At 44.8% G+C, this 10333-nt stretch overlaps 1 protein-coding gene across 1 annotated transcript; it reads left to right on the forward strand.

The window, feature by feature from the left end:
- Window positions 1–6555: 6555 nt before the first annotated feature.
- gpr101 (G protein-coupled receptor 101) lies at window positions 6556–7932 on the forward strand. Its single transcript, XM_056277323.1, is given in 1 exon segment — window positions 6556–7932. A coding segment is annotated over 1 exon segment (1377 nt).
- Window positions 7933–10333: the final 2401 nt, after the last annotated feature.

The following is a 10333-nucleotide window of genomic DNA, read 5'->3' on the forward strand; positions in this document are numbered from 1 at the left end:
GGAGGGTCATATCCCCGGCCCTGTATAGAATGACAGTGTCCATCCTGACTTAGGCAGAGAGCCATCTCTGCTCCTTGCAGGCCCACCACATTCCAGGACTTCTCTATGTGGTGGCAGACAGCACGTCTAGAGGGGGCCCACTCCAGGGAGAATGGAGCATCTCCCTGGACGTAGCTGAACAAATCTGGCGACGGTTCAAGCGACCAGTGGCCGACCTGTTTGCGAGCAAGGAGAATGCCAAGGGTCCCCTGTGGTTCTCTCTGAGCGACCGATGCCCCCCCCCCAACTAGGGGTGGATGCATTAGCCCACCCAATGGGGCCTCCGAGCCTGCTCTACGCTTCCTCCCCTGTGGTTGATGATGAGGTTACTTCATAGGGGCTAGAGAGCCTGAGAGCCAGGGGGTTCCCAAAACTAGCACAGCTGATGGTGGCAGATCCGTGACCAGTCCCAGACCTGCCCACACCCCTACAGCAGGAAGAAGGCGCACTCCTCTCGTGTCTAGTTCTGGGATGGCAATTTGTCCTTTGCCCACGTAGCACAGAGCAGGAACGATGATCAAAATCCAATGATGAACTGCCGTATACTATACAAAACTTAGTGCGCGGTGCACGTGACCTGGTTGATGTACTGCCGAATACTATGGCTCAGCCCCACGAGCTACAGGCTCACCAAAACAAGGCAGAGTATAAACGATACAGATAAGCTAACTTGCCAACATATTTAACTAGCAAGACAACCGGTAATGGACACTGTGGTCAACTAACTTACAGATAAACTAACTTGTTAGCATAACTGACTAGCAAGACACTCGTAAAGAACACTGTGGTCGTACAGAAAATAAAACACGTCTTTCAAACGTGCTATAAAACCGTGTCGATTCCTATACTATGTTGTCAGTAAAAGACCGAAACTCGAATGACAACTGCAGTCATTAAAGTAAAGGTTAGATTAGCCTAACTACCCAAGCTAATCGGGAGCAATCAGCTAACGTTAGCTGAACGAGCTATCAAGCTAAGCTAGTGTAAGGCAGGGCACCTGACTAGATATGTTTACAATATTCAAATGCCCCGGATCTAAGGACCTTTTCAAGGAGGAGTGACTCATTTCTTTTAGTTTAACTCAAAACAATAGCCGGCATTTATTAAACATGAACTATTCAACACACTGTTTGTGATTTCTCACTTTCTTTTTCAGTGTCCCTTCCGTTGTAGTAAATCAAAATGCGTGTGTAGCCCAAAAATATAAAATAAAAGTACCTATTCAGAGCTCTGATAAAATAAACCCAAAATAAAACCCAAAGTCCATCTACCCGGGTAGTATGCTTTTAAAGTGTGGTGAGATCTCAAGCACTTATCTGTGTGCCGAAATGGAGACAGCGTGGAATTGATTGGAATAGTTCGTGTTGGCGGTGAGATGCTGCACTTCCGCCCTCTGTTCCTCGGCTGCGCACTCGTCTATCCAATGTCTAGCGGTCCACTGGATTGTCTCAATTTCTCGCATAAACAAAAAAACCCACCTGCATAGCAGGTCAATACTCAATTACTCTTTAGAAAATAAACATTACCAGATCTGGAATTAGTATCACTCGATAATCCGTATTCATGAACGCATAGTGACTCGGAACTTTACTTTCAATCATATCATTTACTCATGCGAGTTCATACGCTAGTGTAAACTACTAATAAGACACGTTAGCCCCTAGCTAACGGGTCTGACCCTTTAGCCGAGCGGTTAGTGATGTCGCCTTGTGGGGCAAGAAAATAACCGGTTACACTAGCTTACAACACAGTAACACAGGTTCACAATGTCTCTGCATTGCACTTCAGTTTATTAGACTAACGTTCACCTCCGATTGGTTTTTGTTTAACTTGTACACATCTTATCGAGACATTTACTCATTACCAAGGAAATGGTCGAGCTAACAAAAAGAATTGAATACAGTAAAGTCTTTCAACCAGAATTTTGCATGATCAACATATTGTAACGTGCATGGATAAGAAGACACGCTGGCCGCTGGCTCGCGAGTCTGACCCTTTAGTCGAGCGGTTAGCGATGTCTCCTGCGGTGCGGGCGACATAGGTTCGCTTCCCGGCCGCGGCAATTCCTGTGGTTGCGTTGTCCCCCGAATTCGCTACAATATGGAATACATTGGCTATGCTAGCAACGCACATGGCGAAGTTTAAGGTAAGACACTCACCGGAGAAAATAATTATAAGTTCACGGAATCCTCCTAAGAATTCTGACACATTTTGCTGTATTACTTGCTGAAAAGTGCATTCTTGAAAGAGAACTCATTAACTAACTCTTAAATCTCATATTTTCACTTTGTATCTCTTGTAGTTGAATTCGTTTTTGCTCTAGCTCTGCTGAGCACGATTTTCATTCTTCTTCTTTGCTGTAACCACTGTAACAGTTTCTACTATCTGCGGCGTTACTATTGCCATCTACTGGGCAAGTTTAATATGCAGGGAAATGCATAGTTGAAAATGGCAAGGAAACTAAATTAAATCATATATAAAACTAGGAAATAACCTAACACTGCATGTTGGCTACTTTATGTGGGTTACACTAATCCACTGCACTTCCTGATTCACTATCCCCACATCATCCAACCTTCTCTCTCTCTCATTTTCTTCATTCATCAGCCCCTCAAAGTACTCCTTCCATCTCCTCAGCACACTCTTCTCACTTGTCAGCACATTTCCATCTCTATCCTTGATCGCCCTAACTTGCTGCAAATCCTCCCCAGCTTGGTCCCTCTGTTTAGCCAACCAGTACAAGTCCCTTTCTCCTTCCTTAGTGTCTAACCTCTCATACAACTCACCATACGCCTTCTCCTTTGCCTTTGCCACCTCTCTCTTCGCTTTACACTGCATCTCCTTGTACCCCTGTCTACTTTCTTCATCTCTCTGACTATCCCACTTCTTCTTTGCCAACCTCTTCCTCTGTATAATTTGCTGTACATCCTCATTCCACCACCAAGTCTCCTTGTCTTCCTTCCTCTGTCCTGATGACACGCCAAGTACCTTCCCAGCTGTCTCCGTCACTATTTCTGCAGTGCCTGCCCAGCCATAGAGCAACTCTTCACTACTACCCAGAGCCTGTCTTAACTCCTGCCTGAACTCCACACAACAGTCTTCCTTCTCCAACTTCCACCAATTGATCTTTGGCTCTGCCTTCACTCGTTTCCTCTTCTTGGTCTCCAAAGTCATCCTGCAGACCACCATCCGATGCTGCCTAGCTACGTTCTCACCTGTCACCACCTTGCAGTCTCCAATCCCTTTTAGATCACGCCCTCTACATAAGATATAGTCCACCTGTGTGCACTTTCCTCCACTCTTGTATGTCACCCTGTGTTCCTCTCTCTTCTTGAAATATGTATTCACCACAGCCCTTTCCATCCTTTTCGCAAAATCCACCACCATCTGTCCTTCCACATTTCTCTCCTTGACACCATACCTACCCTTCACCTCCTCATCACCTCTGTTCCCTTCACCAACATATCCATTGAAGTCCGTTCCAATCCCCACTCTCTCCTCCTTGGGTACCCTCTCCACCACGTCATCCAACTCACTCCAGAATTCTTATTTCTCTTCCATCTCACACCCAACTTGTGGGGCATAGGCACTGATAACATTCAGCAATACACCTTCGATTTCCAGCTTCATACTTATCACTCTGTCTGACACTCTCTTCACCTCCAGCACACTCTTGACGTACTCTTCCTTCAGAATTACCCCTACCCTATTTCTCCTCCCATTCACACCATGGTAGATGAGTTTGAACCCACCTCCGATACTCCTGGCCTTACTCCCCTTCCACTTGGTCTCTTGCACACACAGTATGCCTACATTTTTTCTTTCCATCATATCAGCCAGCTCTCTCCCTTTACCAATCATAGTGCCAACATTCAAAGTTCCGATTCTCACCTCCACACTCCTACCCTTCCTTCTCTCTCGCTGCCTCTGGACATGCCTTCCCCCTCGCCCAACAGTAGCATAGTTTCCACCATCACCCTGCTGGTTAAGAGTACTGGTGGCAGTCGTTGGTAACCCGGGCCTCGACCAATCCGGTATGTAAATCTTACTTATGATCCGCATATTTGATTTGGCAAAAAAAAATTACGCTGGATGCCCTTCCTGACACAACCTTCCCCATTTATCCGGGCTTGGGACCAGCACTAAGAATGCACTGGCTTGTGCATCCTCAGTGGCTGGGTTCTTTGCGGTACAATAATATACCCCCAAATAAAAACAAAACACAAAATACCTGTTGTTCAATATCACAAATATAACAATAGTGGTGGACTCACACACTTTATAACACAAATAAAATAACCCCAAAAGCCGAAATAAACAAATAAACGTTGCAGGCGTGGTCGTTGCTTGGGTACATGGTGACTGTAATTTTTTTTTAAATAATAAAAACTTTTTTTAATTCTTACCTAGTCCTAGTCGTCTATTAATGTCAATCTTCATACTTGAGCTGTTGTATACTTACCCAAAAGTGCTGTTTGATGCTAGATCTGTTTTCATTCTGTATGGAAAATAGTTGTTGTCTAGAAATGTCTAGTCTAGTCTTCTGAAAGGAAAATTGTCTACAATGTTAGTGTGAGGCTGTTCATATTTAGCCTACCTGTTGTTTACATAGCAGTCCTTTAAGTCTATTTTTGTATCTTTCTTTTTCTAGTTTTACGCTAATTCAATGTGCCATCTTGACTTACCTGATGTACGAAGTCAATAAAGGAGCAAGGACGCTCACTCTCCTGGCTTTTGGAAAGGAGTTTGACTGGCTGTTTATTTATGTTAACACTTTGGAAGTTTAACACATAAAGAGAACAGTACACAATTTGTTGGAGCTGTATGGCAATTTGAGTATTGCTTTGTATTTACTCTTAACCTTGCTTGTCAGTGTTGCGTCCGGTGAGAGGACTTTCTCTTCCCTGAGGCCGATTAGAAAATACTTGCGGTCAACCATGTCCCACAAAAGACTGTGTGGTTTAGCAATGATCTCTGTTGAGCAGAGAGTCCAGAGAACTTTGAACATCAAGGGCATAGTCAATGGATTTGCTGAAGCCAAAGTCAGAACGGTTAGATCCCGATTGCAGCAGGACTTTAAGGTAAGAACAAGTCTGTCACGCTCCTGGTTTAATTTACAAGAGAACAGCTGGCGGTACAGTACTTCAGGTTGGCACTGTCGGTACTGCAGTAGCACTTATAATGATATAGGATTGTAGCAGATACTGATGTATGGTAACACTAACATGGTCATTAGAGGTAGAGGAGGGCCCCTCAGCAAAGCTTTGATTGAGGCCACAAAATTGACAAGACCGCCTCTGTTCATGGCTGACGATGAAAAGCAATATCCGACAATAACGCACCATTGACGATCTAAAAAAAGAAAGCGTCAGGTTCGGTTCCATTTACAACAAAGAGGGAGGGGCGGCGGCGGGGGGGGGGGTCGGTGTACAGCAGATAACAGCAGGGGATCTTAAAGCGCAGGTGTCCTTCGTTTTGGTGACACAAGACCCGATCATGAGTAGCCAATAGGGTAGTCAAAGCTTATTACATTAAAAAAAGGAAAAGAAATACTAGATGTGTCATAAAATCTAGAATAAAAGAGCATCCATCGGAGGAGATTATTGTTTGCCTAGCTGAGAGACGACCCTCCCTTCACCCCCCCGGGGGGCTGGGTGAAGACATGCATGGACCGAGGCGCTGCCGCCGACTGGAGACAGAGGCGCTTTAAAATGGGAGCGCTGCGAAGCGATGACAGCCGCCGGAGACGCGAGGCAGCATCCCTCCATTCAAACACAGCCCAGCATCGGTCATAGCCAAGCAAACCCGTATTTCTGCCTGAGCTGAAATGGCCATTTCAAGGTAACACATCGTTCACAGATTATATAACATAAATTTTACTGCTCGGCATCCGAATCGACATAGGGCGATATAAGGATTAATAACGTCTATTATAGGGGGTGAACAACGGAATGGTGGAGGGGACAACGCTCTTCTTCTTCTTCTTCTTCTTTTTTTTGGTCGCATATCAATTTATTGTCGTTTTGTTTTGTGTAGGCTGCAAGGAGATGAGGGCCTTTATTAGTATAGGGAAATGTTTTTTTTTGTTTAATCAGTAATCATGAAACAAAAGGGAGTCAGACTGAAGCAGTGTTTGCACATATTCGCTCATGTTCTGCATAATGAGAACGAGTATTAATGGTAGCCTATATCATGTGTTATGAAGGCTTTCCCCCCTTCTCATGCAGAATAGACTTATAGACTGCCAGGTTGCAAATTTATTGCATGTATGTTTAAATTTCAAGCTGTAATTTACCTCTAGATGGTAAATATATGGGATGACTCTGTTCTCAGACAGCTGCAAGAGCTTGTATATGATTGTAACATTTAAAGTGTGTCCTTTTGAAATGTAGTCTGTGCCTGAGCTTGTTTTGTTTCCTGTCCTTCTCTTGTTCAAGATGAGAGCAAATTGACATCGGGTGAAGGCTTTGGGACTGAGGTTACACATGACCTCACTGGCACCGTGTAGGACAAACCATGTCCGGCTCCCAGGCGCCCAATGTAAATAATAATTTCAGTGATGTGCTCTGGGACCCTGACTTCTCTGGCTCCGCCGGTGGTCTGGTCTGGTCTTCGGTCGCTGGCAGCGTGGTGAAGATCCTGCTGATATCTCTCATCGTGTGCGTGTCTCTATTTGGCAACGTGGTAGTTCTACTGGTGTTCCAGAGGAAGCCTCAGCTCCTTCATGTGGCCAACCGCTTTGTTCTCAACCTCCTCCTGGCAGACCTACTCCAGACCATCCTAGTCATGCCCTTTGCCATCGCTGCCTCCGTGCCAGATGTGTGGCCTCTCGATGCCTGGCTGTGCCGGGCGCTGGTGGTGCTCATGCACCTTTTTGCATTCGCGGGGGTCAACACCATCATAGTCGTTTCTGTGGATCGCTACCTGGCCATCATCCACCCTTTGTCCTATCCCACCCGCATGACCCCTCATCTGGGCATGAACCTCATCATCTGCACCTGGGTGCTCAGTCTTCTGCAGAGCACACCACCACTCTATGGATGGGGTGTGATTAACTTTGATCGCCACCATGGCGTGTGCTCGGTGGTCTGGTCCTCTAGCCTGTCCTATTCTGCTGTAGTCTCCATTTCATCTTTCTGGCTACCAGTGCTCATCATGCTGGGATGCTACTGGATGGTGTTCAGAGCAGCCCGGAGGCAGAACGCCCTGGTACATCCCATCCAGACCCACTCCCACTCCCATTCCCAAACACACCAGCAGGACTTCCAGCCACACTGTCCTAGTAGCCCCCAGCGGCAGCCCACACAGGCCCATTTAGCTGATGTTGCTTTCTCAGCTGGGGGGTACCCTGTCAGAGTTCGGCATAGACGCTTCCATTACCATTGCAAGGCGGCACGGGTAGTGTTTGTGATTATGGCCTCGTACATCCTAAGCATGGGACCGTACAGCGTGCTAAACACTGTATCTATGCGCTCAGGCGCATCTGTGCCCCCTTGGTTGTCCTCCCTTGCCGTTGTACTGTTCTTCTTGCAGTGCTGCCTTCACCCCTACATCTATGGCTACATGAACCGCAGTGTGAGAAAGGAGTTTCTGGCTTTGTTATGTGTGCCATTCTGCAAACAGGGCCGTCCCATCCAGAGCTCTGCTGTGGAGAGTTGCTTCACTGCCACTGATTGGCGCTCCGGCACACACCACAACCTACCCAGCCTGGCTGCACGTGTCTTCCCTTTGCAGACATGGGAAGAGGGCACCACCTCCTCCTCCCCCACCATGGAGAGGAAGTCGAGGGACAGCCGTAAAGAGACCACCTCAACCAGCCTCAGCTCTGACAAGGAGCTCACAGTCCACAGCAAGTGAAGCACAGAGCCTTGCCTTGGGGAGTCACTGATATGACCATATTTGCTCTGATTTAAGAGCTTTTCATTCATCATAATCCCACCTGAGCAAATATGCCTTTTTGACAACGGTGTTATTCATGCTGATGTTCTTTTATAGAACTAGAGTATCAACGATATCTGTCAAATAAACTTATCGGCCCAGCTATTTTTTGCATTGTGAATTCATAAAAGATTTGGCTAAGATTCTAAACATGTTGATGTACTGTTTCAAATGTAGAAAATCATTGGCTTTTTAGTTGTTTTTTTTTTTTTGAGAATTCATTTGATTAGTACATTTTTTAGTTGGAAAAGCTGTCATTTTTGGACTATACAAAACAGTATTACTTATTTGAAAGTCGTGCCAATGCCATACAAGTATTTGACTGTTACATTACGCCATTATGGGCATTTAGATATGTATTAAAGGTATGAGGGACCAAAGTAATGGAGCACACATTTCATTACTTTTTATTTTCACTTATATACCTGAGACAGAAGGTAAGTGAAGGCACAGGGGTATTCAGAATCTGAGGTCAACCATTTTAAGTCCTGCCACTAACTCTCTTTGTGCAATAGGCCTGAACTTGCTCTTGATGTGTGGAGGTACAAATTGTAATGTGGGATCAGAACAATAAGTATTCTCAGCAGATTGATTTAGGTGTGGGCCACAGTGGCTTCTGCGAAGTTATTGATTTGCAGTATCTGCACAGCTATCTCTTCTCCACCTCCCAACATGTGTATTTGATCAATTAGTGCTCTCACTGATGCTGCTTCGAGGCATGGGATTGAGGCATGGGATTTACAGTCCTTGTGTCAGTACAATTAAGCGGCCTCTGCAGCTAATAAACTCAGGTTATTGATGTAAAGAGATGTACACGCCCGTAGCTTGGCCAAGATTATTTGTAAGTATCTGTCACTGTCTTGGTAGTTCCGTTTCAGAGCACCTTTTGGATGACTGATGGTTGTAGACATTAATTGGGACTGCCACTTCCCCAGCATGAGAAAATTGTCCCCTCCATCCACGCAAGGGAAGTGTGACATGCACATTTTCCTTCACAATTTGTTTCACAAAATGTAAAATTTCCCTTACTTGACTCTGCCATTGTATATCCTCATTCAGCATCTGTTGCCTCTACAATGGTAACCCTTCCACGAGGAAGCTTAGCCGCCTGTCGGTGTTACCTAACACTCACTGAAAATTGATGTGTGTGGAGAACGTGGTGTTCTATGTTGAACATCTGGGGGCACTGCTAATATACCATGTATGTAGTCTGCATGCGGTAGGATGCTTTCTAAATGCCACGAGAATGCACAGAACACAGGAGAACAGCTTTCTAAAGATACCTCATGATATTTTTTTATTGGAATGTGTTTTGCTTAAAAAAAAGCCATGGAGAGGCTATATATTCTATGTTTGTGTGCCAACCATGACTCCTGACTAATGGGAGTTTAGGTCCAATGCAGTCCTGCAAAGTTCTTCACACAGAAATTCAACACACTGAAGAAATTGTGTATATAAATTGTTGCTGCAAGTTCTTATTGATGCATAACAACATTGTGCGATTGTGTCTTATTTAAAGGAGAGTGGGCAGTGCAGCCCTTTCTAACGTGGCGATAGACAGAAACAGAAGGTGGGCAGAGGGAATGCAACAGCATAGGACACAGCTGAATGGCAACTGAAAAGCAGCACTAGAGTATTAATATGGTTTGTATTAAGCACATTGATTGGAGCATAAGATTTATCCAGCAGTCACAAGAAGCATACATTATAGTGTCGTTGTTGACAATCAAGCTATGTAATGGGAAGGCATGTATCAACTCCAAAAACCATCAATTATTTTCTTTGTTATACAGAAAAAAAATATATGATCAAACAGGAAAAAAAAGAAATGATTCAAGACCACATATTTTTGTGAGTATTATTGTTTTTATATTTCATTTTTCATCATCAAATGTCAAAAAATTGTGTGGCGATGGGTCATTAATAAAAGTATGTGTTGTATTCAAGTCTTGTGGGGGTTTTTTTAAATCTATTTACTAATTTCACTGATCCGCATCATAGAAGTTGAGATATGATCGACATTGTGTGCGATGGAGTCAAAGTCGGCGCATACCGCATGGTTGTAGATCAACAGGTTCTTAAGAGAACAGATTGTTGGTCTGGCTGAGGTATGTCTGTGCAATTTCAAGTAGATAAAAAGGTTTGACCTCGTAGCTGTTTAGATGATAATGTTGGAAAATTAGCAACCATGATGGCTTACTCCAAACTATTAGGCTAGATGTTAAAAGTTAGGCGTCCGGGTAGTGTAGCGGTCTATTCCATTGCCTACCAACATGGGGCTTGCAGGTTAGAATCCCCGTTACCTCCGGCTTGGTCGGGCGTCCCTGCAGACACAATTGGCCGTGTCTGCAGGTGG

The sequence above is a fragment of the Lampris incognitus genome, chromosome 1, assembly GCF_029633865.1.
Source record: "Lampris incognitus isolate fLamInc1 chromosome 1, fLamInc1.hap2, whole genome shotgun sequence".
Lineage (NCBI taxonomy): Eukaryota > Metazoa > Chordata > Actinopteri > Lampriformes > Lampridae > Lampris > Lampris incognitus.